We start from the raw sequence: 23,460 nt of genomic DNA on the forward strand, positions 1-23,460 counted from the left end.
AGAAACTGGACGAATAAGAAACCAACTTCAGCATCGTCCTTTACCACAGTGTGTACATCGTACGACTATCGTGTGTGCACACCGTACTGTTACCACAGTGTGTCGCACTTCCACCACAGCCATAGCCTCTGCTCTGCCCCAGACAAAAAGAGTGCCATGGAAACACAACAAATAACACATGCAGCGGGGGGCGTGGTAAGCTGCGGCTCCGCCCATCCCAGCGCTCTGTTGAGGAAAGTACAGAAGAGCACACTGCACGCCTAGTCATAACAAATAAAGGAGAGGGCGGCCACTGCGCCTGCGCACATCCAGCCCCCCGTGACCGGCCAAAACATCAATAGGAAAAGGCTTCCGAGTGTCAGCAAATGTCTGATTCACTGTTACCAGCAGCCCACGCGTGTTCGCAGCAAACTTCTCAGTCATGTGGCCTCTGCCGTGGCCGGAATCAGCACTGCCTCCTGTAGATCATGGCGTCAGCGGCCCCGGTGCCTGCACGGCTTCCGTGCACTTTGTAGAGCAGAGCTGTGATCAGTAACTTTGTATTGTGAGTGGTGCGGCTTCTCCCCTCACAGCACAATGCACCGCAGACTATCGGCCCTGTGAGTGCGGCGCCCGGCAGCACTTTACACCACTGCTCCATCACTAACATGGAGGCAAAGAAAGCGACGGCAAGAAGATTGGTGTGTACAGCGGATCGTGGGGCTGTCAGTGTGGGCACTGTGCTAAGAGGGAGCTGTCAGTGTGGGCACTGCTAAGAGGGAGCTGTCAGTGTGTGGGCACTGCTAAGAGGGAGCTGTCAGTGTGGGCACTGTGCTAAGAGGGAGCTGTCAGTGTGGGCACTGGTGTATGGGGCTGTGTCTGTGTGGGCACTGGTGTATGGGGCTGTGTCTGTGTGGGGGCACTAATGTTGGGGGGCTGTCAGTGTGGGGGTACTGTAATGTTGGGGGGCTGTCAGAGTGGGTACTGTAATGTTGGGGGGGCTGTCAGTGTGGGGGCACTAATGTTGGGGGGCTGTCAGTGTGGGGGTACTGTAATGTTGGGGGGCTGTCAGAGTGGGTACTGTAATGTTGGGGGGCTGTCAGTGTGGGGGCACTAATGTTGGGGGGCTGTCAGTGTGGGGGCACTGTAATGTTGGGGGGCTGTCAGTGTGGGGGCACTGTAATGTTGGGGGGCTGTCAGTGTGGGGGCACTGTAATGTTGGGGGGCTGTCAGTGTGGGGGCACTGTAATGTTGGGGGGCTGTGTCAGAGAGTGGGTACTGTAATGTTGGGGGGCTGTGGGAGTGGGTACTGTGCAGCTGCCCTTTGTGACTAGCTCGGCTGGCTGCTCGCATGGCTTTGTTATGGTCTGTGAACGTGCAGCTCTGTGTGTTGTCCCTGCTGGCGGCTGCAGAAGGAAACAGCTGCTCTCTGCTCCCACTGGAGTCCGGCCTGCACAATGCACGGCGCAGGATCACGTTACAGCTCGGCCCCTCTTCCTTGTTTATCTCTACAAGAGCTGCACAGGGCAGTTAAATGTCCTGCGTGGGATTACGTAACCCGTGCGGTGCCAGCTGATTTCTGTAGCCCCGTCCTCACGTTTCCAGTTTAGCAGTAGTTGTGGCGTGTGTGAGGAGCGCATCGCACTATATGGTGCACGTAGCGGCTGCTCGGCGACCTTTATTATGGCAGTGCCCTGTGTCTGAGCTCATCCTTGTCTGTTTTCCCCTCAGAGGACCATTAGCAGGACACAGTACGCAGAGAACGATCAGTCTGATGTGGAGGACATGGTCAGCATCCGCGGCTTCAGTCTGGAGCAGAAGCTGAGGAGCAACAACTATCGAGGGGACTTTGTGCGACACATGGATGGCAAAGGTAGTGATGTCTGCCGGAGGAGGACCGTTCTGTTCTTACCTCAGCGCTGCCCGCACCGTTCTGTTCTTACCTCAGCGCTGCCCGCACCGTTCTGTTCTTCCCTCAGCGCTACCCACACCGTTATGTTCTTAACTCAGCGCTACCCACACCGTTATGTTCTTAACTCAGCGCTACCCACACCGTTATGTTCTTACCTCGGCGCCGCCCGCACCGTTATGTTCTTACCTCAGCGCTGCCCGCATCGTTATGTTCTTACCTCAGCGCTACCCACACTGTTATGTTCTTACCTCAGCGCCGCCCGCACCGTTATGTTCTTACCTCGGCGCCGGCCACACCGTTATGTTCTTACCTCGGCGCCGGCCACACCGTTATGTTCTTACCTCGGCGCCGGCCACACCGTTATGTTCTTACCTCGGCGCCGCCCGCACCGTTATGTTCTTACCTCGGCGCCGCCCGCACCGTTATGTTCTTACCTCGGCGCCGCCCGCACCGTCATGTTCTTACCTCGGCGCCGCCCGCACCGTTATGTGTCAAGGAAGGAATTACATATGTTCTTACCTCGGCGCTGCCCACACGTGTCACATTGGAGCGGGTTTAAATTTCCCGTCAGGATTTTGAGGTGGAAAGTGGGGAGCTGAGGGGAGGCTGCAGATGTCCGGCTGTGCAGGGGGTGTCCAGCACGAGCTGTGGCTGGGTGGGCTAGTATTATATAACCAGTGCTTACACGTAGGCCTCTTTCACATGTCAGTATTTGGATGTCACAACCAGGAGTGTCTCCACTACAGAGATATAGTTCTCTAAGTTCCGCTCCTGGTTTTGATGTGTGAATGAGGCCTTAGGCTCTTACATTTGAGGTGCGCTGGGTTTATATTTTTAAATAAAATCCCCATGTCAATTATTGATCCAGATTTGCATTGTTTTTTTCACCCATTGACTTTAATGTTGTGATGAAATAACACTTCAAATCCGCAGGTGTGTTCACACAGTGAGTTTTTGGTGCGGTTTTGCCGCATTTTTGCAGTGTTTGTTTTTTTTTTAACACAAAAAAAACGCATGTTTCTGCAGGATGTGATGTCATCAGGAGCAGGACAATGGAAAATTAAGCAGAACAGTTGAAATGGGAAATGACATCAAGAATTCTTCAGCTGCTTCCAAAACGCTGCGTTGTACACTACAGTACAGAGTGGATGGGATTTCTAGAAATCCTGTGCCCACTGTGCTTGTTTTTTCTGCAGCAAACACTGACCTGCGGTGAGGCTTTCAGAGCCACAGTATGTCAATTGTTTGCTGCAGAGTCACAAGTGTCCTCCGCAGGGAGAACAGAAGAGAGAGTGCAAGTGCCTGAGCCTGGATTGTGAGCACTAGCAGCTGCCGTCGCCTGTGGAGGAGTCTCGTGGCCCCGCAGGTCAGGACCTGCCACATAGAGGACGCAGTGGGTCCTGATTGTGGGCACATACCCTTAAGCCCCAAAAATGTTCATGAGAACTCTGCATAGTTGTTACTAATTAAAGTATCTTATCTAGTTTTGGCTTTTCAAGATTTGAGGTTTTAATTTAGAGGGGAAATCTTGACATAAACCATCACCTTCTGGTGACTTGCACTGCGGTCATACACAGCTTTATCATGGTTCGTATTCTTTCAATTGAAATAATTGTGCTGATTGCAGCTCACTTTTTTTATTTCAGTCAGCTAGGACTGCAAATCATAGAACTAAGGCGGGCTTTGCACACTACGACATCGCAGGTGCGATGTCGGTGGGGTCAAATTGAAAATGAAGTACTTCCGGCATCGCATGCGACATCGTAGTGTGTAAAGGTTCGATGATACGATTAACGAGCGCAAAAGCGTCGTAATCGTATCATCGGTGCAGCGTCGGCGTAATCCATAATTACGCTGACGCGACAGTCCGATGTTGTTCATCGTTACTGCGGCAGCACACATCGCTGTGTGTGAAGTCGCAGGAGCGAGGAACATCTCCTACCAGCGTCACCGCGGCTTCCGTAGGATATGCGGAAGGAAGGAGGTGGGCGGGATGTTTACATCCCGCTCATCTCCGCTCCTATTGGCCGCCTGCCGTGTGACGTCGCTGTGACGCCGCACGACCTGCCCCCTTAATAAGGAGGCGGGTTGCTGGCCAGAGCGACGTCCCAGGACAGGCGAGTCCATGTGAAGCTGCCGTAGCGATAATGTTCGCTACGGCAGCTATCACAAGGATATCGCAGCGGCGACGGGGGCGGGGACTATCGCGCTCGGCATCGCAGCATCTGCTTGCGATGTCGCAGCGTGCAAAGTACCCCTAAGGGTACGCTCACACAAGTGTTGAAATTGGACGAGTGCAATGCGAGAAAATCTCTCATTGCACTCTGACCAATGTTGGTCAATGAGGGAGAGCAGTTGGTCAGCTTTTCTCATATACAGATTCTGGATGAGAGAAAAGTAGCAGCATGCTGCGATTTTCTGCTACAGCCGTATCACTCGCACCCATTCACAAGTGAATGGGTGCGAGAGAAACATCGGACTGCACTCGGATGTTATCCCAGGTCAGGCTGACAATAGAGGAGATGGGGGTGGGGGGGGATTAACCCCTCCCTCTCCTCTGCAGCACCCGTCCTCAGCTTCACTGCTGTGACCTGATTGCAGCATCGGGTCACAGTCGCATGACACTCGGCTCACGCTCGCAGCAGAGCCTGAGCCGGGAGTCATTAGCATATCGCATCTGATGCCATATATGCTTGTGTGAGTCCAGCCCAAGTATTATTCTCATCTTATAAGGTGATTTCTAATATAAGAGGGCTGCCGTGTTGGTCTAGTACTGTAACTCCTCATGAAAGGGAATTGCATTGCATCTTCAATAAAGTGAAGGGCTGTCTGCAGTTTCCTGCACTAATAGTTGGCCAAGGCTACAGAGCTTAATTAGTTTTGTGTCTCCTTCATTTTTAGGGTTAAAGGGAATCTGTCACCAGGTTTTTGCTCCGCCATCTGAGAGCAGCATAATGTAGAAACGAGACCCCAATTCCAGTCATGTGTCATTTACTGAGCTGTTTGCTGTCATTTTGATCAATCCATGTTTTCTCTGCTGCAGATCTAGCAGTTATACAGAGCTCATGAATGTGCTGCATTACTGGGTAGCAAGACAAGTAGTCCTCCAATGATAATCTCCTGCTGATTAATAAGGGATTATTTCAAAACTACACTAAGCAGCCCAGGAAGTGACACATTGCTGGAATCAGGATCTCTGCCCCTACGTTATGCTGCTCTCAGATTAGATGCCAAAAACCTGGTGACTGATTCCCTTTAACATAATCCCAGAGTTTGATCTCCAAGATCTTAAAGCTACAGAATATCCAATCAAAATGCCATCACTGTATGAAATGAAATACCCCTTTAAAAATATGTCTTTCCATGGTATTAGAGTTGGTCTATGCTTTACGTCAGTGTTTTGTTTTGTTTTTTTATATACAGATTTCACCTATGCATATGCTCAGAGAGAAGCTCTTAAAGTCCCTCTTCTTTTTCACACTAAAGATGGATTGGGTATTAAGTAAGTACGGTACATGCATTTTTTTTATTTCATACGATTTATTGTTTAATAGGATTTGGTAAATGGCCCTCAGCGCTGGCACACCCTAAAATCAACAAGGCATTTAATTGAACACACCCATGCTTTTGCATGTACGGTAATGTACGTCGGAGCCAGAAAGTGCTGCTTGTATTTTGACATGCTTCTATAGTACATTCTAGTGATGGCGCTGTAACTGACAGCTGCTTTTATTCATGGCCTAATTGGGAGCTCCTTCCTAATATTTTGGGCTGTAATCATATTGCTGAATGAAGGTTATTTTGAAGTCTAAAAATCTGATATTTTCTCATCATCATAGAAAAACAATTATTTTTAAATCTTTTGGATTTTCAAACATCCAGCTTTTTGTGCTGTTTTCAGAATAGTCGTCCTAAGGTTTTTGTGTAGGTTTGTGTGTATCACAAGCCTATTTTTTTTTTTTTTTTTTCCCCAATTTTGGCTTCACAAAACATTAATCTTTATTATTTGTTATCATGGCCTTACACTTTTTAGGCATTGCTTCCACTTGCAATTAAAAGCGACAATTGCAATCCTATAAAAAAAGATCACATTGCACTTGCAGCAGTGTTATTCAATGGGGCTGGGTCCATCTGCAAGTTTTTCCTCAGCTGTAATCAGACGGAAGAAAAAATTGAAGCATACTGCGTATGGCCATGTATGTTGTACGAGACTCGCCAACGCAAGGCTATGGGTGCGAGAAACAAATTGCACGGCACATGGATAGTGCGTGTGCGTTTCGATATTTTTTTCTGTCTCCCTTTAGACTTGCATTGGCGAGTCTTGTGCAATATACACACAAGTATAAAATATATATATATATAGATAAAGATACATAGATATCCTGCTGCTGTATTGTCAAAACCCCCCTACATATTGTTAACTTGGACCATTGAATGCCTTTCATGTGGCTGAAAGTGTGTTTTAGCCTGGTTTAACTTAATAAATAAGAAAACAAATTACGTGGTCGCCCTATTTTTGGTATACAGCAAAGGTAAAGCAGACAGCTGTGGGCTGATATCGGGCTGTGAAGGTTCATGGTTATTGGGCCCATCCTAGCCTAAAATAATGGGTTGCAGCCACCCCAGAAGTGGCACATCACATTAGATGCGCCAATTCTGGTACTGCAGCTTCGCTATTCCTGATTGCCACTTCACCAGGGCAATCGAAGGTAATGGATTTTGGGGATGATGTCAGTTGGAATCAAGCCCTGGTGTTAGTAATGGACAGCTGAACAGAATGTCCCTCTTTCACCAATTTAGTAGATAGCAACATTCCCAATCCTGACATAGTCTAGCAGTTCCCGCGACATTCCTCGATTACTGAGATAAAATTTTATGGAGACTCAGGACGAGACTTTGAGCAGCAGCCACTCCCGACTCGCTGTGCGCAGCTTGACAGCCGGGACTGTGAGCGCTGACATTCCTGACATAACAGCTCATCACAGTCACCGGGTGATGCGGTGCGCATCATGGGTCAGGAGTGGCTGCAGCTCAAAGCCTATGTATCCTCTTTCATAGGATATGCTCTTTGTAATTAAGGAACGTCGTGTAAACTGCTGTACTACATCAGAACTAGGAACGTTACTTTCTAATAAATTGGTGAACAAGAGAGTCTCTTGTTTTTGTTTCTCTCTTTTTATGTTAGAACTGTCAGACCTGCATGTATTATTATTATTATTATTATTACTATTATTTTACTAAATTGGGGAACCAGGGAAGGTGTCCGTGAGGTTTCTTTTTTAAATAAACAATTTTTGTGTGGGTTTTTTCTATATCTTGACTTACTTGGGTTAGTAATGGGAGTAACTGATACTCTCTATTACTAATTCCTTGGCTTGATGCCAGCTGACGCTACACAGCTGACATTAACCCCAAAAACCATTATACCGATTGCCACCACACCAGGGCAATCAGGAAGAGCCAAGGCGAAACACCAGAATTGGCACATCTAATGAGATGCGCCACTTCTGGAGAGGCTGCAGGCTGTTATTTTTAGACAGGAAAGGGCTCAATAACCATAGACCTTCCAGCCTCGCAGCATCAGCCTGCAGCTGTCTGGTTTACTTTTGCTGTTTACCATAAATAAGGGGGACCCACTTCGTATTTTTCATTTTTTTTTAAATATTTATTTATTTGGTCAAACCAGGATAAACACACTTTAGTGCCACATGAAAGGCATGAGTGGGTGCAAGTGTATAATATATAGGGGGATTATAACACTTTAAATGTGCAGGATATTTGTCATTTAGATTTGATGTCTTTATGTACATTCTTGCTAGTTGTCAACAATAATAGAGTATTGTAATGTTAAAACCGAATTGCAAATGGATGGCGTACGCATGTTATACGAATGCAAAATGAGAATAAAATCACACGCACATAACACTCTTCCCACTTTTTGGAATGGGTATTGGTCAATTATTTAGACACTAGTGGGAACGAGGCCTCAATGAAGGTGGCATATGTATGAATGTCTTTCCAAACTCTAAACAGGATTTAAAGCTACTCTTCTTTTACATTCTTCAGCAACCAGGCACTTTGAATTTGTTTTCAACTTTAATATATCTTAGTTGCCTTACAATAAAATACTTATCTGTTATATTTTCTTTTAAAGGTTTTCTAAAAAATGGCTGTCGTCACATACTTCAAACTGCAACCCTTTCTAGTCATATGTTAGGACACGTTTCGGCCTGAAGAAACACTTTTTGAGAGGTGTCTCAACGATCAGAGGAGCAGCATCATGAGCCTGACCTTCTTACTTGGCCACTGAGCAGAGCTGTAACAGGAGAAATAAACAAAACTTCTTCACTGACTGAGCACGACCGGCTTTTCTCTTCAGCCTCAGTCCTGCTGCATGCTTAGTCAGTCTCGGTGCCTTCTGTAAAGCTGTCAGATTGGCTCAGCAGAATGGGTTTACACATCAGTAAGGAACAGGATGAAACTGAGAAGAAACCCCATTGTGCTCAGTTAGGCTAGTTTCACACTTGCGTTCAGCGCAGTCCGTCACTATGGAGAATAGCGCAGTCCGTTAACTCCATAGAGTTGTATGGATGACGCACTGTAACGCAAGTGTCTGTCTGCGTTGCATCCGCTGGACGACGCAGCGTCGTTATTTTGACGCTGCGTCGGGTGGATGGAACGCTGCATGTAGCGTTTTTCTGCGCTTGGCGGAGTGTCAAAAAAACGCAACCTGCAGGAATCCGTTAGGCGTCCGTTGTTTTTATAATGGACGCCTATGGTGGCGGATTCCGTTAGATTGCGTCATTTGACGGATTCCGTTAACGTAGCTGTCTTTACACAACTGCGCATGCTCAGATGTGTAAAGTCAAGGAAAAAAACTACAACGGATTGCGTTATTTTGTACGATCTGTAGCATGCGTTGTGCCACTATATGCAATGCATCCGTTGCATGCGTCACACAACGCAATGCTACGGATCCCGTCCAACGCAAGTGTGAAACTAGCCTTAACTGCATTTTTTTTTTCCTTCTACAACCCTGCTCCCTGGCTCAATGAGTAGGTATGTTTGATTACATTGCTGATCCTCTGACAGTTGAGACATGTTATGTATCATTGATGACTGCTCTACATTATGCTAACCTACACACCCACGTAACCTACATACATAACACACATACAGACACTATACTCCATTATAAATCCAGTATAAAATATATTGTGTCTCTGATTGTAGGATGCCAGAAAATGATTTCACTGTTAGAGATGTGAAACTACTGGTGGGTAAGTTGTTACTTTTTGTTCTTATTTATTTAAATTTAGATACATGATTCTACTCTGACATGTTCCCTAATCTACACTGGGTGTCTTAACAACCCATGATGTATTATATCCGTCATGGGTCGTCTCCCTGCCTTTGATGCAGGCTTGCACACTGAGCCTGCATCTTTCCCTTCACATTTTGGCTGATCTGAGCAGTGTCATGTGTATCTAAAAGCCGGCGGTATGTCAGAGATGCGTCCTCTGCTGCTGACCAGTTAAATCTCGTTGTCAATCCCTAATGCCCTCATGGGGGAGGGGTGATGGTGGTTGTCATTCCTTAGTACCATGGACACTACCATGATGCACCCGTGGGACGCTGATGGGTTGGTAATGACAGGCAGGGCTCAACTGATGACCCCTGTGTCTGTAATGAAGATCCATCTATAAACGCTGACTGAGAGACAGCATTTGTAGGAGATCCGGATTTTTGTTATTTTGCTGTACAGAGCAGTGCTGATGCACTCTTTGCATAGCACAAGTGATCGGATGAATGCAACTTCAATTCCCCTAAGGAGAGTAGTAATAACTGAAAAATACAAAAGTTTAAAAAATAAGAAAAAATAAAACACAATTTCAAATGACCTCTTTTGCTAATTGAAAATAAAAAATACACCTATATTTAATATCGCTGAACCACAGGATGGAGTCCCTAACGGCAGAAACCAATGACTCTGTGGATACATTTCTTAGGATATGGACCCTCTGGACCCCCTGGACCCTGGCTCTTGATGCCCTACCATTTCAGAACCTTATTGGTAACGCATGACGCGTGTTACGTTAGTCCAATGTAACGGCTCGAGTACTGGGGAAGTAACCTCTGCCATGCCTTCCCTCCCTCTCTTTCTGTTGCTCTTCTCTCCCCCTTTTTCCTTCTCTTCCCCCTTTTTTTTCCTTCTCCCCCCTTTTTTTTCCTTCTCTCCCCCTTTTTTTTCCTTCTCTTCCCCCTTCTTTTTCCTTCTCTTCCCCCTTCTTTTTCCTTCTCTTCCCCCTTCTTTTTCCTTCTCTTCCCCCTTCTTTTTCCTTCTCTTCCCCCTTCTTTTTCCTTCTCTTCCCCCTTCTTTTTCCTTCTCTTCCCCCTTCTTTTTCCTTCTCTTCCCCCTTCTTTTTCCTTCTCTTCCCCCTTCTTTTTCCTTCTCTTCCCCCTTCTTTTTCCTTCTCTTCCCCCTTCTTTTTCCTTCTCTTCCCCCTTCTTTTTCCTTCTCTTCCCCCTTCTTTTTCCTTCTCTTCCCCCTTCTTTTTCCTTCTCTCCCCCTTCTTTTGCCTTCTCTCCCCCTTCTTTTGCCTTCTCTCCCCCTTCTTTTGCCTTCTCTCCCCCTTCTTTTGCCTTCTCTCCCCCTTCTTTTGCCTTCTCTCCCCCTTCTTTTGCCTTCTCTCCCCCTTCCTTCTTTTGCCTTCTCTCCCCCTTCCTTCTTTTGCCTTCTCTCCCCCTTCCTTCTTTTGCCTTCTCTCCCCCTTCCTTCTTTTGCCTTCTCTCCCCCTTCCTTCTTTTGCCTTCTCTCCCCCTTCCTTCTTTTGCCTTCTCTCCCCCTTCCTTCTTTTGCCTTCTCTCCCCCTTCCTTCTTTTGCCTTCTCTCCCCCTTCCTTCTTTTGCCTTCTCTCCCCCTTCCTTCTTTTGCCTTCTCTCCCCCTTCCTTCTTTTGCCTTCTCTCCCCCTTCCTTCTTTTGCCTTCTCTCCCCCTTCCTTCTTTTGCCTTCTCTCCCCCTTCCTTCTTTTGCCTTCTCTCCCCCTTCCTTCTTTTGCCTTCTCTCCCCCTTCCTTCTTTTGCCTTCTCTCCCCCTTCCTTCTTTTGCCTTCTCTCCCCCTTCCTTCTTTTGCCTTCTCTCCCCCTTCCTTCTTTTGCCTTCTCTCCCCCTTCCTTCTTTTGCCTTCTCTCCCCCTTCCTTCTTTTGCCTTCTCTCCCCCTTCTTTTGCCTTCTCTCCCCCTTCTTTTGCCTTCTCTCCCCCTTCCTTCTTTTGCCTTCTCTCCCCCTTCTTTTGCCTTCTCTCCCCCTTCTTTTGCCTTCTCTCCCCCTTCTTTTGCCTTCTCTCCCCCTTCTTTTGCCTTCCCTCCCCCTTCTTTTGCCTTCCCTCCCCCTTCTTTTGCCTTCCCTCCCCCTTCTTTTGCCTTCCCTCCCCCTTCTTTTGCCTTCCCTCCCCCTTCTTTTGCCTTCCCTCCCCCTTCTTTTGCCTTCCCTCCCCCTTCTTTTGCCTTCCCTCCCCCTTCTTTTGCCTTCCCTCCCCCTTCTTTTGCCTTCTCTCCCCCTTCTTTTTCCTTCTCTTCTCCCTGTACCCGGCGGTGGCGGCGGCTTCTTGTACCCGGCGGAAGCTGCTCCTCTCTGTGTGCACTGGCAGTGCTCTCCGTGCCCGCAGCCACCTCCAGCACTCAGTGATCCAGGCCTCCCCCAGTTCTCTAACTGCCTCCAAGCTCCGCCGGGGTCTGCCTGTGCCGTCTCCCCAGTGATCTCTCTGCCGTCTCCCCAGTGATCTCTGTGCCCAGAGCCTCTCCCAGGTCTGTCTGTGCCTTCAGCCTCTCCCATCCGTCTCTGTGCCATCTGTGCCCCCAGCGTCCTCCAGATTTGTCTGTGCCAGCCTCTCCCATCTGTCTCTGTGCCATCTGTGCCCCCAGCGTCCTCCAGATTTGTCTGTGCCAGCCTCTCCCATCATTCTCTGTGCCCCCAGGGCTGTCTGTGTCCCTCCTGCATCCCCCAGGGCTGTCTGCCCCCGGCTATGTATATAACCCCAGCAATATTTATGCCCCCCAGTCTTGTCTGTGCAACCCAGTGATGTGTATATACCCCCAGTGATGTATGTACCCCCAGTGACGTCTATGCCCTGCTGCTTCCCTAGTGATGTATATTCCTCCCAGCCCTCCCCAGCAATGTTTATGCCCCCCCAGCTATGTCTGTGCTCCCCGTCAATGATGTATTTACCCCCCAGTGATGTCTATGCCCCCAGCCTCCCCAGTGTTCTATATTTCTCCCAACCCTCCCCTGTGGTGTATATGCCCCCATACCCTCCTCTGATGTATATACAGCAGTCCCAGACAATTCAAACCTGGAAAAGCAACAAGATCAACATCGCCTAATATTACAGCTGCACCAAAGAGTAGAAGCTCCAGCCGCCACAGTGAGTTAATTGTTTGACCAAATATATTAGGGTAATTTTCAAGTTGATAATTTTGTGCGGCCCCTGAAGATTGGTAGAAATTTCCAAATGGCCCCCGGCAGAAAAAAGGTTCCCCACCCCTGCCTTAGTGTGTAATATACAGGTTGATCACATTAGTTTCCACAAGAGTTTAAAGCGAGCCTGTCATTACAGAAATGTCAATTAAGCTGCCTAAACATTTATATAGGGCCATTAGCCCCTATTTAAATCATAATAAGTAGTGTTGAGCGGACCCGAACTTGAAAAGTCCGGATCCGCGCGGTTTCAGCGTCCGATCCGGGTCCGACCTGGATCCGGGAATCCGGCTGCACGATCCGTATTCGGCGTTTTTTTTTTTTTTCTTACTCTCACTTTCTCTCATCCCAGATCCGCTCCCCATTGACTTACATGGGTCCAGATTCCGGATCGGATCCGGACTTCTTTCACGACCCGCGGCAGATCCGCCGGACCCGGATTATTGGCAGTCCGCTCAACTCTAATAGGCAATTCTAGCTTAAATTAATAGTTACGTAAACTTTAACTTTGATGTGCAAATGAGGGCACTTCAGGACACCCTTGGTATGGCCAATGGCTTGGTGCACTGTGACGCCCTACTATTTGCATAATAAAACTGGTACCTTACATGGAGTGCCTTGTCTTTTTAATGTCCAGAGCGAATGCTCTTTTTCCGGTCTGCCCCTGCGCACTAACACTTGATAACTGCAGCAGCGCATACACAGTGGATGCAGGCACACTGTGATCTCTCATCCAGGAGCTAGATTCGGCACGCACCCACCACCATTGTGTGCACCTGCACTAACAGTGCGTTTGTCACCTCAATCATCCAGGGTCAGTGTGCGGACAGGAGACAGTGTTCGCTCTGGGCGTTAGAGACAAGTCAATCAATGTTAAGGTACAGACTTTATTATGCAGATAGTAGGACATGATGAAAATAGTCAAGATCGGCATCCAGACAAAATGAATAAAATTAGCAATCTTGAATCAAAAACACATGTTAAAAAAGCCTAGCCATACAAACGTAGCGTATATTACTCGTTTTGAGCTTCTTCTGTGCTTTTAATTATATTTATACTTACTACCTGAAACTACAGATACCATTTATATACAAAAATAAAGCTGATCACGCCTGTAAACTGCTGTGGAATTTATAGTGCCATATAAGTGAATAAAATAAATAGGTATCAGCCATGAAAAACCACCATGTCTAGAACACCAAACAGTAGTAAGATTAAGGCTATGTGCGCACTTTGCGTTTTTTCATGCGTTTCTGCAGTGTTTTCAACTGTAGCTTTTTAATGCAAAATTGCATGCGTTTTGATTTTCAAGCAAAGTCTAGTCTATGGGAGATAGGGCTTTCTTGTGCGCACAATGCTGTTAAAAACGCAGCGTTTTTGATGCTGAAAATTTGTCAAAATCTCTGCGTTTAAAGAAGCAACATGTCAATTGTTTTTGCCATTTTGGCAGCGTTTTGCTAACATTGGAGTCAATGAGAAGTTTCAAAACGCATCCTTAATCAAAATAGTGTTTTACCTGCTTTTTTGATGCTGAAAGCATGCTTTGAGAAAATCAAAGCATGCGTTTTTGACATTATATTAAGGGCATGATATGTCCCTTTACTTACTTACACACACACACACACACACAGTCCGACAATTAAATTAATGATCAATAAATTAACGTAATTTTATACATATTAGAACAGTTATTTTAATAAAATTAGCTATTTTGTGTATTTTTAATCATGATATTTGTAATAATTTTTTTCTTATTTTTTTCATAGTGTTTGAATGTTTAAACTTTATATTTGACACGGGAATTCAGCTCCCCAGAAATGGCAGAAAATGCCTTAATAACTAAGCACAGTGTGCGTCCATGAGATCAGCGGTACTCTCTCATTGTTAAAAATATTTTTTTTCTTGTTTTTTATCCTACTTCTGAAAGTAGCAGTCATAGAATATCCATGAGGGGAATATCAGGTGAAATTCCCAGTGAGTATTCCCCTAATCGTGGCTTTCGGCTCTGTCGGGAGCTGCGTGCTTGTTCATATGCCCTGTTATAGCTGTGTGTAAATATATTGATAGCAGTGTACACTCCAGAACAAACCACTGATGGCTGAATGTGTTACATCAGAACTTATGCTGAAGTTTATAGTTCTACTAATGAGTACAGTTCTGGTGAGTAGTAGAACTGTACTAACGAGGAGAATCCCCTGCCTGGTCAGAAACCAGGAAGGAAGGAGACTGCAGAGCTGCTCAATATTTACAATTTGCCTGAGGCAACTAAATCCCTAAACTAAAGACTGATCAAATAATATATAACTTTTAATTAAATCATTAAGAAATGGGAGAGACAACGTTAAAAGCGCTGAGCAGAGCTGCTCAACACACCTTGAGAATGCCCCATTTAAAGGGAGTCGGTCACCAGGTTTTTGCTATCCCATCTGAGAGAAGCATAATGTAGAGACAGACTGTGTTATGTTGTATTGCTTACTGAGCTGTTTTCTGTCATTTTGATGAAATCACTGTTTTCTCTGCTACAGATCTAGCTGCTATTTGAATGTAGAGCAGGACTACCTGGTAGCATGCCAAGTAGTCCTCTAATGGTAATCTCCTGCTAATTAAACTGATTTTATAAAAGCTACACTACACAGCCCATTAGGTGACGCATCACTAGAATCAGGGTCTCTTTTCCTTCATCAGGCTCTTAGGATAGGTGGAAAAACTTGATGACAGTCCCTTTTAAGTCTTTAAAACCATATAGAAGTTGTTGAACACACGTGGTAGTATACGAAAGTGATTATATTCACATCTTGTATATTTTTCATAATTAAAAGACCGTTCGTGCTCCACACCAGTGCTGAGAGAGTCTAATATTTCCAGTTCTTCTTCTTTCTGGCAAGTGTAATGTTGACACAAACCAAGATCAAGTTGATATAGTTCCCAGATATACACAGGGGCTGGTTTTATATGTATGCATTCAGTATAGGACAGCAGTACCACCTTAGGTTGCAATGTATTTGTACTGCGTAGTTATGTAATGAAGGACATCCCTTTTAGGCTCCCATTGTAAAGGGAAAACGTAAATACTACACAGGTTTTTTACTGTATTACTAATGTAGTGTAGTCTGCAATACTATTTTGTACTGCAAATTTAATATTTACCGATGTACTGACATACAGCGCAACCTATTTGGTATTATTTACCTGAATATGTGCCTAAGGATATGTACAGTATATGCAAGGAGCTTTTGTGGAAAGACTCCTGAACGCTGGGCCAAAATGTGATTTGAATAGTCCCTAAATATCTTACTATGTAGTTTGATCCAATATATTGATTTTGAGATTGGCTAAGCATATTTGGGTGATATCTGTCATTATGCTTATCTGGTTTATAGCAACCACAAGAACAGTCTCCTGTGAATGCCGGCCTCTGACTGTCATGACAACATATCGGCATCCCGCAATCGCACCGATGACGGGTTAGAACAAAGCGCCCCCTACCGGGGCACGTTAAATGTCGCTCTGAGATTGATAGTGGCATTAAACAGATTAACAGCCGTTAGAGCCTGTGATATTGAGCCCTCACCTGCCTCTATCTGCCGATAAAGATGCAGGCTCCGTGTTTGGAGCCACGTCGAAGGCAGGGAGTGTCATTTAACCCCTTATCTGTTAAATACTGGCCGACTCGCAGGCAGTATTCCAAACTATTCCAACAAAGTATTCCAGATACCAAACTGGCAGTTGGTATCCGCTGCCAGTTTCCCTTTAACTTGATGCATTTTATTTCAGCTCACATTTCATGAAGATTGGTGTATAAAACTCCACTCCTGATGAATCCTAATGTGTGCAGGCAGGTTTTGGTGTAACAAGATAATTCTATGAAGCACTCTTAAGCCACCGGGTATTTTGCGTTTTTCCGTTTTGTTTTTTTTTTTTCCTCTTCCGAGATCTGCAACTTTTTCTGTCAATCTTGCCATATGAGGGCTTGTTTCTTTGTCGCTCCATTGGGAGACCCAGACAATTGGGTGTATAGCTTCTGCCTCCGGAGGCCACACAAAGTATTACACTTTAAAAAGTGTAACCCCTCCCCTCTGCCTATACACCCTCCCGTGCATCACGGGCTCCTCAGTTTTTATGCTTTGTGTGGAAGGAGGCACACATCCACTCATGCTCCCATTTTAGTCAGCAGCAGCTGCTGATTTTATCGGTTGGAAGAAAAGAGGGCCCCCACAGGGCCCCCGGCATGCTCCCTTCTCACCCCACTAAGTCGGCGGTGCTGTTAAGGTTGAGGTACCCATTGCGGGTACAGAGGCTGGAGCCACATGCCGTTTTCCTTCACCATCCCTTAGAGGCTCTGGGAGAAGTGGGATCCTAACCGGTCATCCATTCACTGGGACCGGGCTCCCTCCGCAGCCCCTGGGGGAATCTGCCGGACAGGAGACTTTGTATCATCAGGGACAGGGCCCTGCATCTAAAGGTACTCTGTGTCCCCATGGGGACGGTGCATGGAGCGCTTGTTTCACAGACACTGCAGCTGCTGCTGGTTTTGTGACGACCGGGACTTCCGCGCCGACCGCGCCTGTTTGTCGGCCGCGGTATTAAATTTAGTCCCCGGCTTCATGCGGCCTAGTACCATAACTCCCGCCCCCGGGCCTGCCAGTCAGGAGTAAGGGCGGGACGGTCGACCTGACGTCGGCAGTGAGGGCTGGAGCATACTTTAGGTTTCCCCCCCCCTCACTGATCACTGTGGGGCACCAGATTCCCGCACTTTACTAGTCGCCGCCCACGGCTCCCTCCTCCCCTGAGAGCTCCGGCAGCCATTTTTACAATCACATTCTGCCGGTGGAGGATTTCAGGAACGAGCTCTGCAGCTCTGGGAGGCCCAAGGCAGGGAATCTGGTGGACACACACCGCTTTGGGCGGTCGGTAAACCACACCGGTCACCCAGTGCTGGTCCCCCTAGGGTGCCGAAGTGTATATATATACCTGCAGGTTCCACCTACCCTCACTGTGAGCAATGCTCGGCCCCTGTTGCACTCGCTCAGCCGGAGCCTCGGGCACTAGTGGGACCCTCGGCTCAGGCAGAACCGCCTGCTTCCCCTGTCCAGGTGGCAGGGACAGAGTTTGCAGTTTTTGCTGAGAAACTCTCTGAGTCGCTTTCACAATCCATGGCTCAGTCTATGGACAAATGGTCTGCTAAGCTACTAGAAGCCTTGCAGTCCAGATCGGTCCTTACACAGGCACCGGGCACTGTTGGATCATCGCCTCCAGGCCCCTCTCGGTCTGCGCCGCAGCGTGCTCCCGGGGTGGTCCCTAGGTCTCACGTGGAGGACTCCGGCACGGACCGCAGTCCCAGACCGGCTAAGCGGGCTCGCTGGGAATCTTCCCCGACTTCCTCACGCTGCTCGGGGTCTCAGCTTGAGGACTCTCTGGAGGATGAGGCGGATGTCGCAGCTCAGGGCTCTGACCCTGACGTTGCTCTCAATCTTGATACACCTGAAGGGGACGCCATAGTAAATGACCTTATAGCGTCCATCAACCAGGTGCTAGATCTTTCTCCCCCAACTCCACCTATAGAGGAGTCGGCTTCGCAGCAGGAGAAACACCAGTTTAGGTTTCCCAAACGTACACGGAGTGCGTTTTTCGATCACTCTAACTTCAGAGATGCTGTCCAGAAGCACAGAGCATTTCCGGACAAGCGCTTTACTAAGCGCCTTAATGACACACGTTACCCCTTCCCCTCTGACGTAGTTAAGGGTTGGGCTCAATGTCCCAAGGAGGATCCTCCAGTCTCTAGACTGGCGGCTAGATCTGTAGTATCAGTTGCAGATGGCTCATCGCTCAAGGATGCCACTGACAGGCAGATAGAGCTCCTGATGAAATCCATCTATGAAGCCACAGGCGCGTCTTTTGCCCCGGCCTTTGCAGCCGTGTGGGCACTCCAAGCTATCTCAGCTTGTCTGTCTGAAATTAATGCGGTCACACGTACCTCTGCTCCGCAAGTTGTGTCTTTGACTTCTCAGGCGTCGGTTTTTTCGTCCTACGCCATGAACGCCGTCCTGGACTCTGCTAGCCGTACAGCGGTAGCATCCGCTAATTCGGTGGCAGTCCGCAGGGCCATGTGGCTACGCGAATGAAAGGCAGACTCTGCTTCCAAGAAGTTCTTAACCGGTTTGCCGTTTTCTGGCGACCGATTGTTTGGCGAGCGATTGGATGAAATTATTAAGGAATCCAAGGGAAAGGACTCGTCCTTACCCCAGTCCAAACCGAAGAGACCTCAGCAACGGAAAATACAATCGAGGTTTCGGTCCTTTCGGCCCTCAGCCAAGTCCCAATCCTCCTCGTCCAACAGGCCAGAGAAGGGCCAGAGGAACTCTTATGCGTGGCGGTCTAAGTCACGTCCCCAAAAAACCGCCGGAGGCACTGCCTCCAAGGCGGCCTCCTCATGACTTTCGGCCTCCCCAAACCGCATCCTCGGTCGGTGGCAGGCTCTCCCGCTTTTGCGACGCCTGGTGGCCACATGTCCAAGACCGATGGGTGAGAGACATTCTGTCTCACGGTTACAGGATAGAGTTCAGCTCTCGTCCTCCGACTCGTTTCTTCAGAACATCTCCGCCCCCCGAGCGAGCCGATGCACTTTCGGCCTGGCGACAGCCCCACGGGTCTTCACCAAGGTCATGGCATCCGTTGTGGCGGTCCTACACTCTCAGGGCCACTCGGTGATCCCTTACTTAGACGATCTCCTAGTCAAGGCACCCTCCCGGGTGGCGTGTCAACACAGCCTGACCGTCGCTTTGGAGACTCTCCAGCGGTTCGGGTGGATCATCAATTTCCCAAAGTCCAAGTTGACACCGACCCAATCACTGACTTATCTCGGGATGGAGTTTCATACTCTCTCAGCGATAGTCAAGCTACCGCTGGACAAACAGCTTTCGCTGCAGACAGGGGTGCACTCTCTTCTTCGGGGCCAGTCACACCCCTTGAGGCGACTCATGCACTTCCTGGGGAAGATGGTGGCAGCAATGGAGGCAGTCCCCTTTGCGCAGTTTCATCTGCGCCCACTCCAATGGGACATTCTCCGCAAATGGGACAGGAGGTCGACGTCCCCAGACAGGAACGTCTCTCTTTCCCTGGCAGCCAAAACCTCTCTTCAGTGGTGGCTTCTTCCCACTTCTCTGTCGCAGGGAAAATCCTTCCTGCCCCCATCCTGGGCTGTGGTCACGACGGACGCGAGCCTGTCAGGGTGGGGAGCGGTTTTTCTCCACCACAGGGCTCAGGGAACCTGGACTCCGACAGAGTCCTCCCTTCAGATCAATGTTCTGGAAATAAGGGCAGTGTATCTAGCCCTAAAGGCGTTCCATCGGTGGCTGGCGGGCAGGCAGATCCGCATACAGTCGGACAACGCCACGGCGGTCGCGTACATCAACCACCAGGGCGGCACGCGCAGCCGTCAAGCCTTCCAGGAAGTCCGGCGGATTCTGCTGTGGGCGGAAGCCACAGCCTCCACCATCTCCGCAGTTCACATCCCGGGCGTAGAAAACTGGGAAGCAGACTTTCTCAGTCGCCAGGGCATGGACGCGGGGGAATGGTCTCTTCACCCAGACGTGTTTCGAGAGATCTGTCGCCGCTGGGGAACGCCGGACGTCGATCTCATGGCGTCACGGCACAACAACAAAGTCCCGGCATTCATGGCACGGTCTCAAGATCACAGAGCTCTGGCGGCGGACGCATTAGTTCAGGATTGGTCGCAGTTTCGACTGCCTTATGTATTTCCCCCTCTGGCGATGCTGCCCAGAGTGCTGCGCAAAATCAGGTCCGACTGTCGTCGCGCCATTCTCGTCGCTCCAGATTGGCCGAGGCGGTCGTGCTACCCGGATCTGTGGCACCTCACGGTGGGTCAACCGTGGGCGCTCCCAGACCGCCCAGACTTGCTGTCTCAAGGGCCGTTTTTCCATCTGAATTCTGCGGCCCTCAACCTGACTGTGTGGCCATTGAGTCCTGGCTCCTAGCGTCCTCAGGGTTATCTCAAGATGTCATTGCCACTTTGAGACAGGCCAGGAAACCAACGTCCGCCAAGATCTATCACAGGTCTTGGAGGATCTTCTTATCCTGGTGCTCTGATAAGGGTTTTACCCCCTGGCCGTTTGCCTTACCCACTTTTCTTTCATTCCTTCAATCCGGAATGGACAAGGGTTTGTCTCTCGGCTCTCTCAAGGGACAAGTATCGGCGCTATCCGTATTTTTTCAAAAGCGTCTAGCCAGGCTTCCGCAGGTCCGCACGTTCCTGCAAGGAGTTTGCCACATAGTCCCACCTTACAAGCGTCCGCTGGAACCCTGGGATCTTAACAGGGTGCTAACGGCTCTTCAGAAACCACCTTTCGAGCCGCTGCGGGATGTCTCTTTATCACGTCTTTCGCAGAAGGTGGCATTTCTAGTGGCAGTTACATCGCTCCGTAGAGTGTCGGAGCTAGCAGCGCTGTCATGCAAAGCCCCCTTCCTGGTTTTTCACCAGGATAAGGTGGTTCTGCGTCCAGTCCTGGAATTTCTCCCTAAGGTGGTATCCCCTTTTCATCTCAATCAGGATATCTCCTTACCTTCATTTTGCCCTCATCCAGTTCACCAATGTGAAAAGGATTTGCACTCGTTAGATCTGGTGGGAGCACTCCGGCTCTACGTGTCTCGCACGGCGCCCCTGCGCCGTTCAGATGCGCTCTTTGTCCTTGTCGCTGGCTCGGTGGATCAAGGAACCGATTCTTGAAGCCTACCGTTCTTCTGGGCTTCCGCTTCCTTTGGGGCTGAAAGCCCATTCTACCAGAGCCGTGGGTGCGTCCTGGGCACTGCGGCCCCGGGCTATGGCTCAGCAGGTGTGTCAGGCAGCTACCTGGTCTAGTCTGCACACTTTCACGAAACACTATCAAGTGCATACCTATGCTTCGGCAGATGCCAGTCTAGGTAGGCGAGTCCTTCAGGCGGCGGTTGCCCACCTGTAAGAGGGGGTCGTTTTCGTCTCTTTTTATCAAGGTATTCTTTTACCCACCCAGGGACTGCTTTTGGACGTCCCAATTGTCTGGGGCTCCCAATGGAGCGACAAAGAAGAAGGGAATTTTGTTTACTTACCGTAAATTCCTTTTCTTCTAGCTCCTATTGGGAGACCCAGCACCCGCCCCTGTGCCCTTCGGGCTGTTTTTTCTTTTGGTTCATGGTTCAGTTCTCCGAACATCCTTCGGATTGAATTTACCTTAGACCAATTTATAAGTTTCCTCCTTCCTGCTTTTGCACCAAAACTGAGGAGCCCGTGATGCACGGGAGGGTGTATAGGCAGAGGGGAGGGGTTACACTTTTTAAAGTGTAATACTTTGTGTGGCCTCCGGAGGCAGAAGCTATACACCCAATTGTCTGGGTCTCCCAATAAGAGCTAGAAGAAAAGGAATTTACGGTAAGTAAACAAAATTCCCTTCTTTTTGCGGGACGAGTTGTACTTTTAAGGCTACATGCGCACTCTGCTTCTTTTTCGTGTTCACAAACTGCAGACAAAACTGCAGCCAAAACTGCACCTTGTCAGAGAGAGCCTGGAAATGTCACAAAAAATGTAGGTGCTTTTTTGGTGCATTTTTGGCTGCAGTTTTGTCAACAATTGTTTCATGTATTTTTCAGTTCAAACAAGCCCATAAAGCTTGTTGAATTGAAAAAAAAAATTTTTAGAAATAAATAAATAATTTTAAAAAAATGGCGTGCGGTCCCCCCCAATTTTAATGCCAGCCAGATAAAGCCATACGGCTGAAGGCTGGTATTCTCAGGATGGAGTGCCCCACGTTATGGGGAGCCCCCCAGCCTAACAATATCAGTCAGCAGCCGCCCAGAATGGCCGCATCCATTAGATGCGACAGTTCTGGGACTGTACCCGGCTCTTCCCGATTTGCCCTGGTGCGTTGGCAAATCGGGGTAATAAGGAGTTATTGGCAGCCCATGGCTGCCAATAAGTCCTAGATTAATCATGTCAGGCGTCTATGAGACACCCTCCATGATTAATCTGTAAATTACAGTAAATAAACACACACGCCCGAAAAATCCTTTAATAGAAATAAAAAACACAAACACATTCCCTCATTACCAATTTATTAACCCCGACAAAGCCCTCCATGTCTGGCGTAATCCAGGATGCTCCAGCGTCGCATCCAGCTCTGCTGCATGCAGGTGACCGGAGAAGCAGCAGACACCGCCGCTCCGGTCACCTCCATGCAGCTAATGAAGACAGCCGCGCGATCAGCTGAGCTGTCACCGAGGTTACCCGCGGCCACCGCTGAATCCAGCGGTGGCCACGAGTAACCTCAGTGACAGCTCAGCTGATCGCGCTACTACGTGGAGCTGATGACAGGAGCGTGGAGCTGACGACAGGAGCGTGGAGCTGACAGGAGCGTGGAGCTGACGACAGGAGCGTGGAGGACAGGACTTTCAGCGGCGGCGGCAGCGAGAGGGGGATGGACGTTGGCAGCTGAAAACATTGATTTTTTCCCTCTCGCTGCCGCCACTGCTGATAGTCCCGTCCTCCACATCATCTCCCCTGTGCGTGCACGCTGGGGACAGTGGTAGTTCGGGGAACACGTGGAGGACGGGACTATCAGCGGCGGCAGCAGCGAGAGGGAAAAATCAATGTTTTCAGCTGACAATGTCCATCCCTCTCTCTGCCGCCGCTGCTGATAGTCCCGTCCTCCACATCATCTCCCCTGGGGACAGCGGTACTTCGGGGAACACGTGGAAGACGGGACGGGACCACTTGCCTGACCTCACTTCCTGACAAATCACCTGCGTTTTTGGTACCAAAAACGCAGGTAAAAGGCAGGTAAAATGCACCACTTTTGATAGCATGCATTTTTCCTGCGTTTTTGATGCCCTCATTGTTTTCAATGGGTGACAAATGTTGACAAAAACGCAGGAAGAATGAACATGCTGCATTTTTTTTGTGACAAACTTTTGACAAAAAAAACGCTGACAAATAAACTGCAGTGTGCGCATGACAAATCTGACTTCTCATAGACTTTGCTGGGAAGTCAGATGTCAGAAAGTTCAGCTGACAAAACTGCAGCCAAAAAAGCAGCAAAAAAGCAG

At 48.5% G+C, this 23,460-nt stretch overlaps 1 protein-coding gene across 4 annotated transcripts in view; it reads left to right on the forward strand.

Moving 5' to 3' along the window:
• The first annotated feature begins 325 nt into the window (after window positions 1–325).
• Window positions 326–23,460, forward strand: part of KDM2B (lysine demethylase 2B) — a 244,672-nt gene continuing 221,537 nt past the window's right edge. For all 4 annotated transcript variants that reach the window (XM_075323468.1, XM_075323476.1, XM_075323495.1 and 1 more), the window contains exons 1-4: window positions 326–680; window positions 1,711–1,852; window positions 5,315–5,393; window positions 9,125–9,171. In XM_075323468.1, coding sequence (XP_075179583.1) covers window positions 648–680; window positions 1,711–1,852; window positions 5,315–5,393; window positions 9,125–9,171 — 301 coding nt within the window. In that variant the 5' untranslated portion in view covers window positions 326–647. The remainder of the gene's footprint in view (window positions 681–1,710; window positions 1,853–5,314; window positions 5,394–9,124; window positions 9,172–23,460) is intronic.

Source organism: Anomaloglossus baeobatrachus, chromosome 1 (genome assembly GCF_048569485.1).
Source record: "Anomaloglossus baeobatrachus isolate aAnoBae1 chromosome 1, aAnoBae1.hap1, whole genome shotgun sequence".
Lineage (NCBI taxonomy): Eukaryota > Metazoa > Chordata > Amphibia > Anura > Aromobatidae > Anomaloglossus > Anomaloglossus baeobatrachus.